This window comes from Melanotaenia boesemani, chromosome 8, assembly GCF_017639745.1.
Source record: "Melanotaenia boesemani isolate fMelBoe1 chromosome 8, fMelBoe1.pri, whole genome shotgun sequence".
NCBI classification, from domain to species: domain Eukaryota; kingdom Metazoa; phylum Chordata; class Actinopteri; order Atheriniformes; family Melanotaeniidae; genus Melanotaenia; species Melanotaenia boesemani.
In genome coordinates this window covers 3,499,866-3,519,402 of record NC_055689.1, presented here as the reverse complement: position 1 = coordinate 3,519,402, position 19,537 = coordinate 3,499,866, and the positions used below count along the sequence as shown (strand labels likewise).

The window sequence follows — 19,537 nt, the reverse complement described above, 5'->3', positions numbered from 1 at the left end:
TCCGCTGAGGCTGAAAGAAACTTCACTGGTCTTCAGAGGTTAAAAACCTGGCTCCGAAGCACAATGGCACAGTGTTGGCCCAACGGTGGTGCGGTCATATCCACAAAGATAAACTGGACAAACTAAATAGGAGTCAAATTGCTCAGAAATTCTTTGTGGCTAATGAGAGGCACAGAATCCCCTTTGGGTGCTTCACTTAGGTGAGAGGTACAGCTACATATATGTACATGTTCCTTATCTTTAGGCTTCCTTATAAAACATGATAGAGGAAATACTGGCCTATCACAGACAGGTATGTATATTTGTATAGGTATAGCCCCCACACAAACATTAACATCAATTGTCTTTTTTTATTTTGATTATATTATTGTTTCTGCTTGGGTTTAAAATGAAATCTAGAGCTGATGATATTATTTTGTAACATAGTGGTAACAAGAGGTGGAGGAAAACAAGTACCTCGAAGTTCAGCTAGACCGGGGGTCTGCAACCTTTACAATCCAAAGAGCGATTTTTCCCTCAGCCCAGCGAAATAAAGCTTAAGAGACCTTTTGAAACAAGACAACTTATCATTTTATCTACTATAGGAAATTTATTTTCAACCACATTTTTATTTTTATTATTAGGTTTTAAAATAAAGAAAAACATGAAACTTTCTTTTATGGGATGTAGATATTTGTGAAAAATTATGTAAAAATAAATGAAGTCCATAGTTTCCAACCTAATGACAAGAAAAACAGAAAAAAATAAATGACTGGTACTTTTAGTGTCATGCTGTAGAAATCTATTGCAAATATTCTGTGAAAAAAAAGAAAAATTGCTAAAAACCTGCATTTCTTTATTATATCTATATTTAATTCTTTAACATTATTAGCCATGTATTAAGAGCCGTTGTGGAAGGTCCAGAGAACCACTTGTGGCTCCGGAGCCACAGGTTGCACACCCCTGAGCTAGACACCAGACTAGACTGGAAATGCAACAGAAGCATCTAGAGAAAAGAACAGAGCAGACTCTGTCGTGCCGCTGGGTCAGACCCACGACATGCTAACTAGCTCAGCGCTGGGTGTCAATAATGCTGAATATTTCTGACTCCTAGGTCCTTTCCACTCCAGTACCGGTAATGTCTCAGCCCGGTATGAGACGGATATCACTCCAGCTGGTTGGACCTTCTCTATCTGGGGTGTTATCTACACCTGGCTGACCCTGATGGTCATTTTCATCACTTCATTTGTCTGCAGAGGGTAAGTCAGCTTTAACAGTCATGCTAAATCTGAACTGCAGCATCCTGCAGGATGAAACTGATAGCTGTTTCTGTGAATAGATCCTGGGCTCAGTGTCTGCTGCCGTACGCCTTCTATTTCTGCTGGCTGCTCAGCATGACCACCAACATGACTTGGCTCCTGCTGTGGGATAGGGAGTAAGTCCTTTGCTTCTGCACAGGGAACACTGACTGGTAAACTGGACAGATTACTGGTGACCTGGAGTAAAATGAGAAACATCACACTAACATTCTGTATCTGGAGGGGAGGCAGGGAAGACAGTTAACATGAAATGTGTAATTGTGTTTTACTGTTTTTGTTTGAGGAAAAATAAATAATAAAAATAAACATACACAGCAGTAACTCAAAATCTTTGTATCTTTATCCTAATGTTTTCTCTGGTTTTCAGGTTGATGCTGGCCGCTCTGGTTGTGTTGATCTGCATTGTGATTTCCAACTATGGTGCTTTGTTCTTCTGTTGCTTCGCAACAGATTATTATGGGATGTGGTTGCAGACGTATCACCGTAAAACTCTGGCCTGTCTCAGGATTCTGGTAGGTTGGTGTGCGGTCAAACATGAACTTTGTCCCGTCTGAATAACAGCATGCTGTGTGGTTGTATCAGGTCCAGAACGGATTGACGGTCTATGCTACATGGACATCTATTGCCTCTCTGATCAACTTCTGTGTGGTTCTTCATCTGTGGGGGGTTGAGAAGAGCACGGCGGCCACGGCGTGTCTGTGTATCCTGTTTGCAGAGGTGGTGGGATGGTAAGCTTTGCTGTTATTACTTTACATCATTACTCTGACCCCTCTGTCATTGTTTGGGATTTCTTTCTTTTAGGACATTTTAAGAAATTGCAGCAAATTCTTTTCTTCAGTCCTTTGATGTTTGCTTTGCTGTGTCTCTTTGTTCAGGTTCATTCTAGAAAACTGGGTTCTGGACCGCTGGACCAGAAACATTCTGAATGTCTACCCTGTGGTGATCGTTGCTCTGGTTGGAATCCTCTACAAACATTTTAACCCAGCTGATCCCACCCCAAATTCTGTCTTTACTGGTGAGTTTAACATCATGAACACACACCGACTGTCCACTTTATCAGGTCCACCTTCTAGTACCGGGTTGGACCCCCTCTTTCCTCCAGAACTGCCTTAATTCTTCGTGGCATAGATTCAACAAAGGTTTGGAAACATTCTTTTGAAATTTTGGAGGCAGCTGCTCCCGCGACCCGACTCCAGAGAAGTGGCAGAAAATGGAGCGGCCTCGCTCCTGGCACAGCGTGGTTACTCCCCTCACTTTTAATTGTAAACACACAGACAGTCACGAGCGGGGAAGGTGAGGGCAATGGCGTCTTTTCATAACCGTTTCCTGTGCCCTGTGACTGCGGGGGCTCTGGCTGGGGCCTTCCTCTGCCGCCCTCGGGGTGGGTCCGGGGTAGTCTTTTGTGGGGAGACTTGGATTCGTGGGAATATACCAATATTTATATATGTATGTATGTATGTATATATACGCACACATACTTTTATATATGTGTGTTATGTTTTTTTTTTGTTTGTTTTTATTACATTTTTTGTTAAATGAAAAAGACTGAATTAAATAAATGGTAAGAAAAATTCTAAAAGCTGGAAATATCAGATTGTTCTGCACACTCAATTCAAAACATCAAACGTTTTAACTGCACATGTGAGACACTGACTTGCACAAAAAAGAGGAAAATAAAGTGTGAATAACGTTTGAATGAAATCATTGTGACTTACATTCCACCTTATCACACACAGAGTTTCACTCGTTACGTCAATGCAGGCACAGTTTGAACAAACTTTATGTATAACTTTGTATGTAGTTGGTTTACTCTCTTCTGGTCTTTTACCTTCAATCTGTTTTATGTGCTCACTGGTTATGTTGTTTAAACCTAAATTGTGGAAAGAAGAGGTAAAATATTTAGGCCACATTCTAAGTGCTGAAGACAAACACATTGGCCTTGAAAGGAAACAAGCCGTCTTAAAAGCTCCACAGCCGGCTACTAAAAAACAGGTGTTGTTTTCATTATGCTGAACTCAATAAGCCACTGACTGCTCTTATCTATGATGAACCCAAAGCAATGACATTTAAATTAAAATGGACTCCAGAAGCTGAAGAAGCCTTTACGCATCTCAAACCTGTTCTGACTGGTAGCACAGTACTGGCTCTTCCAGACTACAAAAAAAAAGTTTATTCAGACTGTTGACTCTAAAGATGGACACATGACTTCAGTATTGTTGCAGTCTTACGGAGACAAATTAGGACCAGTAGCTTTAACTGAAGCCTGTAAATTAGCAAAAGGACAAACAGTGACCATCTATACTGACAGCCAATATGCTTTTCCACTATCCATGTTTTTGTACAACAATGGAAAAATAGAGGAATGATGACATCTACTGGGAAGCTGGTCCATCATGCAAATTTATTATTGGCAATAAAACTTCCAAAACAACTTCCTATTTGTTGTTTCTAAGAAAAATGCTCTTAGAAACAACAATCAACCTACAAGTGCTAAAAGAAATGCAACAAGCATCCCCAAGAAAATGTGGACAGAAAAAGGCTGTACACAGCAGGATGACATCTATAAATGACCTGAGGGGAAATATTTCCTCCCCCCAAAACATAAAAAAATATTGAGCAATACTGAGCCATGGGCCATGCCATGTCTCAATGATAATAATAGAATAATGTCCTCCATCCTTAGTTCTATTTGATTAGATGTGATTGAGTTTAACCAATGTAAAAGGAGTAATACAACCAGATATGATGATGGTTTCTACAAAAGGAGGACAGAGAGGACAGGGTGGATGGCAAAACAGCAAGAGAAAGACTGGAGCAGGACAAAGGTGTTACACTTGTGGAAATTTGGGACACTGGTTATGAGATTGTCATGGTTTAGAGCAAGCAGCAAGTGAAGGAAGACAAAGGAAGTGATGAAGGGCTGAGGAAAGTAGAAGAAGAAGATTTTAAACTTCTTACAGCAAATAAGGACCCACAAATAACATTGTTGGTTTCAGGCCAGCCAGTAACTTTCCTGTAAGATTCAGGAGCAACACATACAGCAATAAACAGAACACTTAAAGACATGAAGTTCTTATATATCTTTGTTTTAGTTCGCTGTGCTAATGGAAATCTGCAAAAGGAGAAACTGACGCAGTCACTCAAAGTAACTGATCCTAACACTAGAAAATACATGTAGACTTTCACTGGACAAAAAGACCTAAGATCCGGAGAGATCCAAGAGGATACAAGTCTCCGTATCCGCGGCATATCCTGACTGTTTCCAGGGATATAAGGGGAGATCGGTCTGTAACAGATCCTATTATAGGATACCCTCTGTATACACATCTATAGCAAATCCTAGTATAGGATATGCCGCGGATACACATCTGTGATAGATCCTAGCATTGTATACCCTCCATATACACAACTTTAAGAAATCCTAGTGTATGATATTCTCCGTATACACATCTCTCGCAGATCCTACGTCATATTCTCCGCATTCGTACCTGTGACAGATCCTATGAGATATCCTCCATACATACGTCTGGAACAAATCCCATAACCCAACTCATACACAACTTAATTTTGCCCTCTCTGGTGACCCTCGTCTATTTTTACCCCTTTAAATGACAGTTTGTTTGAATGACTTATTTACTAATTATTCACTTTTTTATGTAAAACAAATATAACATTTGGAGTTTTGGATATGTCTAAGATTAGCAAAAAACTGACAGTGCACTGTCAGCTAAGAAGAAAACTGTTTTACAAAAACTCCTTTGAACGTAATTTTACCTTCAACTAGAAGCTGTGCGCTAGCAGTGACCACACCAACGTCATTCTCCGCAGTGCAGGTGTACCTCCCAGCATCCTCTGCTGTCACATAATGGATCTGAAGGGTCTGGTCCAGGTTTATAAGATACCTGAACGCATACAGAAAACAACAAAAGAGAACAAACTGCTAATTCCAATCAAATATCACATCATCTTGTAAATGTATCAGTTCTCAACTACTGAACTATTTCAGTTTTTCGTAGAACATAAAAGATGTCTGAGAATATATATTTTATCCAGACAATGAATTTCTTCAGCTCAGGGGGGTCCCACATGTATGGGAAGCACCAGACTGGGAGTACATCTGTGATTACAGTATATGAGGTTGCTGAGGATATTTACTGATGGCAGCATGAAGTCCTGTGCATACAGGGATTTCTATTTAATCAGTGAAGTATTGAAGTATCCTTATAGGAGCCAAATATTGTAGATGTACCCAGTAGGGGGCACTGTATTGTTACCTGGAAAGGTAATAGACAAGGGTATATAAGAGGAAGACGTCATTACGTTAGCAGGTGTTTTGACCCGGAAGGGCAAAAAGGTTTTTGACCGCAGTGGCGCGAGTTAACAAAACTGTATTGTCTGTCCTGAAATGCATGATTGCAGAATAAATAGAAAAGGTCTGCATAGCAATTAGAAGTGGACATTTATTATTGGTTTAATGACAGCGACAAGGCTCGTCAACCACCATCGAGTCAAACATTCTCAGTGCTCTGCAATAGACTTAGCTCCTTTAACAATCCTATTGCCCTTTTAAAAGTGCATTGTTAGACTGATTGCAGCTAAGTAAAACAATTAACTCCCACAGTCTTAAATCAAGTAAGATCAATCTGAAAGGAGACATATTTCATGCATCACTCTGCCTGCCGTTGGGCAGCGACCCCTGCTCTCTGCTCCAGACCACAGCAGGTGGAGGGTCACCTTTAGCTTGGCAGTAGAAGTAGGCCGACTCTCCCGTTCTGACTGAAACATTTTCTGGTTTCAGCACTAAAATGGGCTTGGCTGCAGTAAAACAAAAGCAAATACAATGGAAACGACTTTTTTTTTCCCATTCCCTTCTCTGAGTAATATGTAAGCATAGTTATACTGTATACCAACCCATTATTTGTTTTCATCGCATCGTCTTACGTAAGATCACTTTACCACAATATAAAAAAAACAGAAACTCTGCATAAGCCTGTATGATATCTGGGAGCTGTTGTGCATGTCTTGTCGGGGCAGTGAAACTTGTTGTTAAAACAGTGTGAATGTTGTCTCACCCAGCACAGAGAGTCGAGCCGCCCTGCTCTCTCTCACCCCCACGATGTTTTTGGCCACGCAGACATAAGCACCTGAGTGGTTCTTCTCTGCAGGAGCGACGATAAGCTTCCCTTTCAGCTCCTGCAGCACAAACACAATGCATACCAGAGAGAGAGAAGAAATAGGTCCCACAGTTAACAAGAGGTTTATCAGGAGCATGTCTTTATTTCTGGCTTTGAGCAGCAGGTGTAGCGTGTTAGAGTTTGTTGTAAAAGCAGGTATGTAAACACAATGATGTGGGGAAAAGACAAGTTGTTCTTTATGCTTAACCCTCACGGGTCTGAGCCTATTTTGGTCGTCAAATACTTTTGATTTTTCCTTTAAATACCAAATCAAAATTGTTTACCATCTGTTTTTTTTCTTCACCTTCACCTGAATGATCTGATAATTAAAAAAGTCACAGAACTTTATCAAAGTAGGATCAGCTGATTCAACCGCTTTTTTCCATAATGAAATGACAAAAAATAAAAATCTGGTTATTCATCTACACTCTAATACAATAAGTATTTTTGTGTTATCAAGTTTCAACGATCATATATCTGGTTTTACATCAACATAAAAATATAATAAAAATTAGGAGAAAGTTTAAAGTCTGCGCTTCTGATTGAAGTTACTGCAGCTTTTTATCATGATGGCGCTTTGGAAAGTGATCTGATCATAGACCTCTGAGGGTTAAATAATAGGCAAATTATGTTTTAATACAAGACAGCAGTCAAATATAATTAGTATGTAACAGTAGTAGAAAATAACATCACTGCAGTTTTACCAACATGTGGTTTATTTATGACCTCAGCCACCTCATGCGTTACTAAAATTGCCAGCTGAAAAAGATTTTTCCTCTGCCATCCATGATGTCTCTGCACTTTCACTCGTGACACCGATACTTAACAAAGATGAGTTGAGCTGGTTAGAAATGCTTTTGCTTGGTTTTATTTTTAGTTTAGTTTGACTTGAGATGCTTTCTTAAGTGGCTCTCAGTACTCGGGTATTTATTCTGAAATGTGAAACATGTTAGTAATAATGGGTCTCTAATTATGAGTCTTTTTCTTTTAGAAATATTTTGGACTGGTCTCTATGTGTAGTGTAGCTTAGGTGAAATGTCACTATTATTTCCTGAAGTCTCAAATGCACCACTGGGTGTGACCTCTCTGACTGTATGACACTCAGCTGTGGTTTGCTGGAGGATGCCAGAGATGACTAATGAAATGTTGCTGAACTACAAGAAAAGACTTTTAAGAGCTTTGTGTTGAGTCCGGCTTTCATTTTAAGATTTCCATCTTTTTAAATGAACCGGGTTATCTCTAAATCAGGCTGGAGCCGCTGTCCTAGGAGGTCATGGACAGGCCTGTCAATTACGATGAAGTGTAAACACCACCGGGCTGAAGCTGCTAGAATAAACAACCTTGTAGGTTAGTTGACCTTTCTGTTATTTCTTTCTGCTATGAAATTAGCCCCAGCTGACTTTTTGTTCCTCTTGTTGCAACACAGCATGTTCCACTGCATCATAACATAGATTAAACTAACTTTAATCAGGTACAAGTCTTAAAGGGCTCAATAAGGTGATCATAAGGGAGGGCTTACAGTGTAGTGATGGTCAGGGCTGTTGATGGGCAGACCATCTTTCTTCCAGATGACATTAGGTTCTGGGTGTCCCATTGGAGGAGCACAGTTTAAGACGGCAACGTCGCCCTCTGCTACCACCACATCACTGGGCTGCACAACGAACTCTTCCTGTAAAACTGCAAAGAAACACAGTAACAGTCTGAATCAGAGCTACAGGGTATGGTCTGATCCGGAGGGGTGAATATCTGGTGCCAAAGATTTCTGTCTGGGTGCCTGTCAAACCGTCAGCCAGGTTGAAGTACACCCTGTTGTTTGTTTTTATTCTCTGACACATTTATAAAAAACATGTATGACTTACATGTTGCAAAACATCAAACACACCTGCAGCTGACTGTCTGCTCTCTCGCTTTGGTATCAACCTTTCCTGTCATGTATAGATCTAATTTCCTTTAAACTAAGGTACAACTCTGCACAGCCTCTTATGCAGCTTGCACCATAAAAGCCAACTAAATTTCCTTGTGATGCCATTTAATTACCAGCCACAAAGACGGGCAGTTAAACCGCTGACACCAGGATGACTTCTGTTTTATTTTGAGTGTGTGCGAAAAATAAGAACAGTTGCATTCAACTTCTATCATTCTTCTTTAGCTCTGTAAACATATAATGGTACAATTCTTCCTTCCTGTCCATATGCACATATGGTATATAATGAAAAATCATGTTTTCTTTTATGATCTGTATGGCTAGTTTTAGTTATACAGTACAGTAATTGTTTATGCATCTGTACTGTAATTTATCTTCCTTGAAAGTACTCTGACATTAACATAATTGCTACTGTGTGCTTAACCAAACCTGTGTGCCATTTCACCACAGTTATGAGTAACGTTCTTGGTTTAGTTTGTGTTCTAGATTAATCCCTGCGTTCCCCAGCAGAGCTTCAGGAGACTAGACAGTGGAGAGGAGTTAGAGGATGCCGTTACTGAACTTTTTATATCCACAAAAGGTGTGTCACTGGATGCAAACGTTTAAATACTTGTTAAGTATCATAACTGAAGTGTAACAGTAACCTAAATCACAAAATCAAACATATTTTAGCAGATAAAGTTTAAGTTGTAGGTTATAATGCAACAAAACATGAGGAGGGGATACTTTCAGAAGCTGCATTAAAAGACTGGATTTAAATAAAATAGACCATGAAACACAAGAAAGTGGCTTCATACAGCAAAAATCTAATTTATTTTCTTTTTCAAAGTTAAATCTATAAGAAAAATTCATTAAATGGAACAGGGAAATAAGATCCTCAGAGATGTTTTTCCAGTAGTCAGGCAAACGGCTCTTTTTGTGCTTTGAGAAAACTATGTTCAGAGGTTAATCACAGCTTTACCATCCAGAAGTTCACCCACGCCTGAGTCTCACCTGCGATAAACAGTGATGCACTGCGACTGACGGCCTTGCCGACACTGTTCCTGGCAACACAAGCGTAGACGCCTTCATGTGACTGGCCCCACCTGCCTCCCCCCCACGCTGAGAAAGAAGAGGCTCCCCTCTGACAGAACCATGGGTTGCAGCTGCCCGTCTCCTTTCCCCGTCTCCAGAGGATGACCATTATGCAGCCAGTCAATGCTTGGTTTTGGGACGCCGTCCACTCGGCAGGAGAGTGTGGCAGGATTCCCAACTCTCACCACCACATCAGATGGGTGGTGGACTATACGGGGAGGCATCTCCTCTGTCTGGACTCTGGAACCTGAGGAGAAAATAGAAATAATACAGACTTCAAATAGTTTCTAAGTGTATATGTTACTACAGGAAATGTGTAGGATTTGAGCTAATTCCTTTATGGATGAGAGATTGCAATGTAAATATAGGAAGATACAGTATTTTCTTTATATGTTAACCACACCCAAACACTGAGCCTCAGGACAATGCCTCACCACCTCCGAGTTCATGTAAGTGGCAAAAGAAGACGTACAACAAACATGTTTAAGCCCTGCCACCAACAAACAATTTCTATTTGCAGCCGGCTACAGTGGAATGCCATTGTTTGAACTTCCCATAAGGTTAGATGACCACATTGAAGGAAACGGGAAGACTGATCAGTTTCCTGACATGAGAGGAAGCTGGAAAGTCTCCTCCAATAACAGCACAGCAACTTTTTTCCTTCATCAACTCAGACAAAATTCAAAATGATGTTTCACACACTTTGTGATAAAAAGGCATTTGATGCTGCCTCCAGTCTTTTTTTATTTATTTTTTTTTTATTTTTTTATTTTATTTTTTTTTGCTGCCTCCAGTCTGAAGCATTGGATACGAACTTAATTCATTAACTCAGAAACCCGTGCAAACTTGTTATTTCATTCAGATTCCGTCCTAGATTTATTTTTGTGTATTAAACAGTCAGATGATAAGAATAGCTCAGGTCTGGAGATATAATCAGCTGCAAACACATTTATGATAGAAAATAAATGAAATATGATACTCATCCACCCAAATATTCTATAGACTACGAGGTTAATTTAGTATGGCTCAAAATTGTTCTAAACTACAGGTAATGTCTAAGGTCATTGTCACGAGTCGTATTTGGTTTTAATATTTATGCATATTAGAGGCCAGCTGTCTTGAAAGTACCTGGTTCTCAGACTCCCGTTAAAAAGAAGCAGCCTCCTACGCAAAACTGAGTTCATACTTTTTATTTTCCCAAAAGTCCTCATGACATCATAACTCTGATTTTAATGCTGATGGTTGTTTTAAAAATGAATCCACAGTTTGACCCTAGCCCTAAAAGATTAGCTTTTTGGTCCAATCAGGTTTCATGGTTTACTCTCCAGCTCCATCCTCCAGTTTAAATTAATACTGACATCAACCAGAACGCTGGGCAAGCTTCTTGGAGAAGAATCCTCCTGTTTTCACACATAATTTGTGCAACAAAAAGATTTGGACAACTTAAACATCCCTAGATGTTGCCGCTTAGCCACTGATCTCTTTTTTAAAAACATTTGACGAACTGCATTACAAGATACTGATGCACAACCTGAAATAGGTGGTGTGAAAAGGGCTGTATTGATACTGTTTGTTTTCACGGAAGCTAAACACAGAGCGCACATATCTACAAATGAAACATTAAAAATGGGCATCATATTCACAACATTCAATACCAAGTTATTTCCAGTAGCAGTAAAGGAATTTTTTTCATCACATAGTGGAGTTTGGTGCAATACAGTTCAACTGTGCACAGATCTTTTAAGGTTTTATCCTCACTGCAGACACTAATCCCTTGGTGACGATGGGATTAATTTTATTAACACCCTTATGAGAGACTGCAATGACACTTAGCATCTTTTAGAAGATTTTATGAACATATCTGGGTCTGTAAGTCTTATTCGTAAAGGTTCATTTTTACCTCCAGACATTACGGAATTTCCATTGTGTCAAAATTAACTTTAACATTAATGACTGTGTTCACACTGTAAAGGAAAACTAGGTAAGTTTACCTATTGATACAACTCAAGCCCACATAGAGCCAAGTCTTCATGAACAAGGGAGCTTGTGTGCCGTTTGCTTAAAAACCTATGAACGATTACAGATTAAGTGAAAATGAATTGCCATCATATATAACTGAAGTTTATGTTCACACACTTAACAAAGACAGGATTCTGCTTTAAAATTCTAGCACATTATGCTTTTATTTATCCATCCATCCTTAAGATTTATAAACCTGTTGTCAGATAACAATTTTGTCTTTTTACCTTTTTTACACTGGTCAAGGGTGGGGTCAAAGATGGGGTGGGGCACGGGCTACTCCTTAAAATCTGACTGCCCCACCAAGATAAATAAACTTTATTGTCTGTCCCAAATGGTGACAGAAATTCTTCTTTGACAGGCTCAAAAGTTCACATTTAAATTATTTTAAAACAAACAAAACATTTAAAAGAAATGTTTCAAGCCATTTAAAACACAAAAATAAGGATAAAAGGAAGAAAAAGCAGCTGACGGTATGCCTATTTGATCTTGTTCAGGATAGATATGGCAGAGGGAATGAGATTTTTATGTAGGCAACTTTCTGGGCCAGTGGGACTTCATTTTGTCTGCCTGAAGGTAGCAACTGAAAGGAGGTGTAGAGTGGGTTGGAGGGGTCCTCAATGATTAAGGTGGCTTACCTGGTCAGAGAGTAGCTGTACAATTCAGACAGGTATTTGGGGTTAGTTGATTACTTTACTGTCCTGACTGATAACACGGTTGAGTTTTTAATGTTTGGTGAGGTGGCTGAACCAGGAGGAAATGTTGAAGGTGAGTATGGATTCAATCAGTGATTTGTACACCAGAGTTAAAACATCCTTGCTGACGCAGAAAGCTCTGATTTTCCTGAAGAGGATGAGGTGCTACTGGGCTTCTTCGTAAACTGTGTCAGCTTGTTGTTTGAAGAAAAGGTGTCAGCTTCACTTTCAAGATATTTAAAAAACCTGAACCTGCTCCACTTGTTGGCCCTGGATCTGAGAGGTGTGAACAGAGGTGACAGAGAGTTGTCTCTGCCCCCACAGCGCTTTGGTCTTGGCAATGTTGAGCTCCAGAGATGTCAGAAAAGGTTTGTTGCAGACTGCTGACTATCTGCCTGGGTGTCTGTCAGGTGGGCCACCAGGGCCATGTATCTATGTACCTCCTCTATGACAGGTGATGTTGTTGGTGTGGGCAGAGAAGGTGCTACCCAAGTACAAACAATTAAATTCAAAGAAATATCTTGTATAAATTTACCGTTTTAGATGGGGAAACTTCAGAAGCTCAAGTACAAAGCAGCACATAATGTACACAGTGAAAACATTCCCCTTCTGTTGGTGCATAAAATATAGCAGAAGACGTAAAGTGCCTTTTCAGCTTTCACTGCCAGGTCAAAAATAAAAAGTAGCCACCAAAAAAAGGTCACACACACTAATATTTCATTGGAACCCCTTTAACTTTGATCACAGCAGAATTTCCTGTGGCATTATTTCAATAAGCTTCTGCAATGTCACAAGATTTATTTCCATCCTGTGTCCACCAAGATCTTGTATTGATGATGGGAGAGTCAAACCACTGCACAAAGCCTTTTCCAGCACATCCCAAAGATTCTCAATGAGGTTCAGGTCTGAACTGTGGAGGCCAATCCATGTGAGAAAATGGTGTTTTATGCTTCCTGAACCACTTCACAATCTGAGTCTCATAAATCCTGTCAGTGTCATGTTAAAATATGGCTGTTCCATCAGGATGACAAAATCCAGTGATGGAACTCATTCAGTTTATTCAGGTAGCTGATCTCAGTATTTGGACACATAATGTTGCTGAACTTAGACCTGACCAACTGCAGCAACCCCAGATCATAGACTGCCTTCATAGGCCTGTGCAAGAGGCATAATGGCTACATCACTTATCTCCACTGTTCTTACCCTGATACTCTCATCTCACCTTCTTCCATTGATCCAGAGTCCAGTCTTTATGCTCCCTATTAAATTGAAGCCTTTTTCTTTCCAGCTAGCCTCACTGATTAGTGGTCAACATCGTACCTACTTGCTTTTTAAAATTCAGAAGTTTTTTTTTTTCTTTCCAGGTGTTGTATTTCACCACCATCCACTGGGATTGTTCCCCCACAAATGGTGAATGTGAGCTGGGTTTAGACCATCAACAAGTTAGTTTTACCCGACTGATGTGTTATTGCAAAAGTAATCCTACTCCATTTCATTAACTTACATTCTATGGCAAATCCTAATAAATAATTTAGTTTTAAATTTAACTGTTGTTTTAAAGTCTTAAATAATCAAGGTCATGTGTTCCTTGTGAGACAGTTTTGTTTTTATTTTAATAACTAAACATATGAGTTAGCTTAGTGACGTGGAGAAACGCATGTTTTTCATCAAAATCGTGTCTAGATATAAATGATATATTGATGTTTTGCAGACACGTGACAATATCACGTGACCGCGCCATAGTGGATGGCAAGAGACAACGGGGAAGTCGCAAGGATAACGTTAGCAAGAGTTGATATTCAGTGAATACGACAATTAATCACAACCAAAAGTGGATTTCTGTGATGTCGGTCACATTGTCAGATGCTGTGAGTCACCTTGAAGGTGTCCATAATAACAATACGTTGAGAAGTTGGCCGTGGCAGGTTTGAATTTTGATCCATATCTTTTGTCAGCGGAGGCTGGTACAGATTTAGTGAAAGCGGCTAGCCTTCCGGATTTTACCCCTCATGACCTGTATCACTATGTGATAAATGGGATCTCGCCATACACCGGCGCCGATTTAAAGGCATATAAAAGCCTCGATGCTTATCAGTTTTTCGTTGCTGGCTGGGTGACATTGACGCGGTGCTACTGCACTAATGGCGGAAATTACCTGATCATGGGAAAGGTAAGACATCAGCTAATGTTACCAATCCACAACACATTGGCTAACAAAATGTAGTTGTAATTTAATATACTTGTATGTCACGGACCCAGAAATATTATTAAACACGATCAAACACATCAGAAACAATCTACTGATCATACTTATTAAACTATTGTCAGAATGTTGTAATTATGTCATACTAGACCTAACATAATATAATCATGGCTTTTCTGTTATTACAGGTTCATCATAGTCAATCACCGTCTGAAACCCAACTTAAGCCATGGGTATCTGTAAAGAAGGATGGGACTGTTTTATGCGGCCACTGTACTTGCAAAGCAGGCCTGGGTGAGGTGTGCTCCCACATTACAGCCTTGCTATATGCTTTAGAGTCAGCAGTTAAACACATGGAGGATAAAAGCTGCACTGATGGGCCCAGACAGTGGGGACATCCTTCTGTGAGAACAGGAAAAGCTCTGTTTGAAGAAGGATCAGGAATTGATTTCTCAAATCCTGCAAAGCGTCGTTCATGTTTGGGCGAAAAAAGCCCCTCTGGTCGATCAGCAAAAAAAGCCACCAAAGAAGAAACAGACCAATTCTACAGTGACCTGGACAAGGCATCCCAAAAGATGACTGAGAAAAGTGGTCTCCTACGTATTCTACCTCAGTACTGTAATCAATTTAAACCGAAAGTGGTATCTCTGGGTCTACCACAGCCTCTGACAGAGTTATACAGTCCTGAGCACTGAAAGCTGTCCCAGCCTGACCTCATGAAAAAATGTGACACTGTCTTCAACGACATGAAAATCACACCAGAACAGGTACACCCATCAGTTTATATCCCAAATGACCACACTTTATATCAATGTGCAGTGTCATTCATTTCATATTTAATTTTTATTTGAATGTTATAGGCAGTAAAAATTGAGGAAGAAACGCGACAACAGGGAAAGTGTAGGCTCTGGTACGAAATGAGAGCTGGTAGGGTGACAGCCTCCAGGTTCAAGGCAGCTGCCAGGACAGACCCTGCAAATCCATCCAAGTCCCTGATAAGGCAGATCTGTTACCCCGACTTATGCAGGTTTTCTTCTGTAGCTACAAGGCATGTGTGACTCCAAATGACACAAAAGAGTAAAGAAAATAGTTAGTTGGACAGGTGTTCATCAGTGGGTAACTGTAAAAATATAATGACATCTTCTGTTTCTGATTTAGTGAATTAACATGTTTTTTTTCCTGTTTGTCAGTTGGGGATGTGAACACGAACAAAATGCCAGAGAGACATACAAGTCTTTAGCTTCACAACAGCATCAAGGCCTGAGTGTTTGTGACTCAGGTCTGCACATTGACCCTTCACGTCCCCACCTCGGAGCATCTCCAGACGGCTTGGTTTCCTGCACCTGTTGTGGCAGTGGTGTCTTGGAGATCAAGTGCCCACACTGTGCCAAAGACACTGGAGTCCTCAGTGCAGCTGAAAACCAGCATTTCTACATTCAGAACATTGATGACCGATATGAACTTAACAGGGAACACCAGTACTACTACCAAGTGCAAGCCCAGTTGTTTGTGACTAACAGGAAGTATTGTGATTTTATGGTCTGGTCTGCATCTGACTGCTTCTTACAGAGAATTTTGCCTGATGCTGAGCTTTTTACAGAAGCAAACCAAAAAGTTGAAACCTTTTTTAAGTCAGGAATTTTGCCAGAGTTGTTAGCTAAAAAGTATACCTATCCACATGGTCAGACATCAGAGAGTATCCATCAGGCCACAGATGACTAAGTATGTGTTCTTGTCAGTGGCAGTTGTCAATCAAATGTGTTTATATTTATTTTATTCTGTGGAGGAATCAATTTAGATTTTATACATCCGTTTAATGTTGTGATGTGTAAATACTTTACAAGTCCAGACACCTTGATTTAACTCTTTTTGAATGAAAATGATCTGGATGATGGAGAATCTTCATTGACGATGTGTAAATAAATACAAATAAGAGCAATCTGTTTCATTTGAAATTATTTTAATAGATTTGTAAACATGTACTCTGTACAGCCTGTGTGACACTGTTAAATATCATTGTGGTCTGAAAATGAAATGACCATGTATCTATCTTTTGCATCAGATGAACTGATTTAAAAATCATTACATGACAATGTTGTTGTAAAATCCCTAAGAACCAGAGAAAATGAGTGATATGAACTCTTCACTCTGATGATTTCATTCTATATATTGTGGCTTAAAATTATTCAATCAACTGGCACCACTGAGGGACAGAGATTGGTAAGAGCACATGCCACTCTGACTGTTTTGTCCAGAGTGGTGTAGTCTGTACCATCCTTGGATGTAATAGGACTGTAATAGGCACAGGTCCCTGCAACATCTTACATTTTTTTCGAGCTTGGCCAATTACTCTTTCCACATGTATGCGGACAGCTGCCAGCTTTCGTGAGTCCTCAAGTTCCACAGCACCCAGCTGTTTTTTGCCTCGTGTAAAGGCTGGTGTTTCCACCCTTGCACAGTATAGCCCCACCTGATCCTGAATGGTAAAACCCCTGTCAGCCAGGATCAAGTCTCCTGGGAGGAGTTTGTCCAAAAAACCACTGTTCACAGTGATATGCCAGTCAGTTGTCCGCCCACCCAGCCCTTAGATATAAAAGATATCACCCCTTGAGGTGTAATGCCAATTAGGTACTTCATAGTGTTATGTGACTTATATTGTGAGTATGTTTGTGCTCTTGCCTTTAAATCCTTTGGTTTTTCAGTATTTATCTCAAAACAGTCAATGATTGCCATGCATCTTTTAAAAGACTTACGAAAGCACATTGGCAGGGAGATCTGCACATTTTCACGCTCAGGCCATACCACAGAAACAGGCACAAGTCGTTCATTTAAAATATTAATAACATTTCTAAAAACTTTAGAAACTGTAGATGTGTGTGCCCCAATTAAATATGACAAAAATGTAAATGACACATTAAGTTTAAGTTTAAGGAATGTCAACATCAGTTGCTGAAAGCATGTCAAATTTGACATGTTACTGAGTGATGGCTTCATAAAACTGAAAACTGCCATCAGCACCTGAAAATTAGGCAAGCCAGTCAGAGCCTTCACCTTCTCATCTTTGTTTTCAAAACTGTTTTGTTCAAACAGGTCTAAACACCTGATTTTCTCCTTGAGTTCAGTGTTCTCTTTCTGCAGTTGCTGACACTCAAAAAGTAAGGATGATATGTCTTCAGATGACATCTCAGTCTGACACATCACACTGCTGGATAATGAGGCTTGGCAGTCACCAATGACAGCATCTTCATCAGCAATCCCATCTTCATGGCCATCATCTTGTAGGCCTATTGATAGTGTATCCTTGTCCATAGACAGTTGTTTTGCTGCTTGCCTGTGTTCTCCCTCCTGCCTCTTCCTCTTCTTCATTGCTTCCCTCCGCTGAAAATTATTAAGATTGGTAATTGCTTTTCTCTTCTGTGGTGACTTGGTGTGTGCAAAAACTGTTGGCACATAATTTGGAGACAAAGGATTGTCACTTTTCTGACCTGGAATAAGAGATCATAGATAGTTATTTGTCAGCTGCTCTCCAGATCATTGCACTGGCCATATCAAGCTGTTCTCTCTTAGTGTATACCCACAGTATCTCCTGAAAGCTCACTGATAGGGTTCATCCAGTTACTCTATAGTTATTACCACAATATTTTATATTTTAACACAATGAAAATTTGAATATGCAGTGGTGGAACATGTTGTTTAATGTGTGCACTGTGATAAGTGGTAGCTCATGAAGTTAGCAGTAAGTAACTAGCATAAGTAGTTGGCTAGGCTAAAGGTGGGCTATCTACATGTAATTAATTGCACATATACCAACTTAGCATTGTCGTTTTTTACGGTCTCTATCATAAATGTGATTTAGAAACAAGTATATACACACTAAACTCACCATTTAAAAAATGTTCGCTGCATAGTCTTGACAGAGCAGTTGGTTCCCAACTTTTACGATTTATAGCTGCGATCCACTGGCGTCTTCGCTCTGGATTTTTAGGAATCCTGTAAAAGGAAATCCCTGGCTTGTGGCCTTGTCTGTTGGTGCAGCCCACAGCACAACACGAAATTACCATTTTTACTTTTTATTAGGTAAACAACATTCCCTATAAGACGTCTTCCATTGAAATTCCCGCACTTCCGCCGTCCAGCATCAACGCGCATGTGCGGAAGTGACGCAACGTGCAAATCGTCTATATAGGCATCAAAAGAATCAACATTTAAATTTGCAGTTTCATTTCATCCCAGCACGTAATTTAGTTTATTTACAAAAAGATGCCGTGATTTTTTTTTTAAATAAATACATTTAAAAGCTTTTGTTTACTTACCAGACAGAAAAAGTCCAAATACTGTCATGAAGATGTTGAAGACCTCACATTTGTTCATGATGAACAGCAGCGGAATCATAATAAACTTTTAAGCTAACAAGCTGCTAAGCTAAACGTTTACAGCTTAACTATATTATTTCATTTATCCTGATATTTCAATTTAACTTTTTTTCTTTGTAGAGGAGAATTTTCCTTATTAAATGTTGCTCGATAGTAAAATTGCGCCCCAAACTGAGACAGTCCGCCGCACCAACGGCTGCGGAAGCTCGGACACAACACTTACTTCCTCTTGGATGACTTATCAAAATAAAATACATTCACTGAAGAGGTGAGTTATCAGACGCAAAGCTCGTAAAATAAATAGATTAGTTTGATTTTAAATAGTTGAAGTGCTATATATAATTGGGTTTAACTGAATTGTCAACAGAGTAGCATTGGGTTTTTGTTTGTTTTCTTTGTTTTACTTTTCGCTAGTTCTCGGGATTTAGGTTTGAAGGCAGAAGTGAATTAAGCTTCCGTTCTTTGAACAGATGCAAAAGTTCCAGTTTTTCGAGCCGGTGCCGTTATATTATTATAAAATTACGTCTGTGTTTATTCTGTAATTCACCAGTTTATTAGTTTTAATTCTCTCTCTCGTTTTTATTTATTTATTTGTTTATTTATTGTTTCCAAGGAGAAAAAAAAATCCAGTTTATATTCTGGAGTTGGGTGTAAACTTCTTTCAGGGGATTGGCAAAACACACTTTGGGTTGGACATTTATTCACTATCAGTTTATTTATTTATTTATTTTTAAATCTGCTTTTAGCTAGCTTCTGTCGACTTCAAGTGATCTTCCT

At 39.6% G+C, this 19,537-nt stretch overlaps 2 protein-coding genes and 1 pseudogene across 3 annotated transcripts; 1 reads left to right on the top strand and 2 right to left on the bottom strand.

Moving 5' to 3' along the window:
* Positions 1-1,052: 1,052 nt before the first annotated feature.
* On the top strand, positions 1,053-2,426 carry LOC121643810. The gene is made up of 5 exons (XM_041991363.1): positions 1,053-1,238; positions 1,319-1,414; positions 1,666-1,810; positions 1,881-2,026; positions 2,174-2,426. The coding sequence occupies exons 1-5, from the start codon at positions 1,204-1,206 to the stop codon at positions 2,409-2,411; spliced, it is 660 nt and encodes a 219-aa protein (XP_041847297.1). The 5' UTR covers positions 1,053-1,203; the 3' UTR covers positions 2,412-2,426.
* A 1,973-nt stretch (positions 2,427-4,399) lies between these two features.
* Positions 4,400-18,842, bottom strand: LOC121644307 (annotated as a pseudogene).
* LOC121643798 (THAP domain-containing protein 1-like) lies at positions 16,167-18,518 on the bottom strand. Of its 2 annotated transcripts, none has more exons than XM_041991346.1 (2): positions 18,271-18,518; positions 16,167-17,827 (listed from the first exon to the last, which is right to left on the bottom strand). In XM_041991346.1, the coding sequence occupies exons 1-2, from the start codon at positions 18,446-18,448 to the stop codon at positions 16,932-16,934; spliced, it is 1,074 nt and encodes a 357-aa protein (XP_041847280.1). In that variant the 5' UTR covers positions 18,449-18,518; the 3' UTR covers positions 16,167-16,931. The 2 variants fall into 2 exon arrangements, with proteins under 2 accessions (XP_041847280.1, XP_041847279.1); XM_041991345.1 differs by having other exon boundaries at positions 16,167-17,872; positions 18,271-18,515.
* Positions 18,843-19,537: the final 695 nt, after the last annotated feature.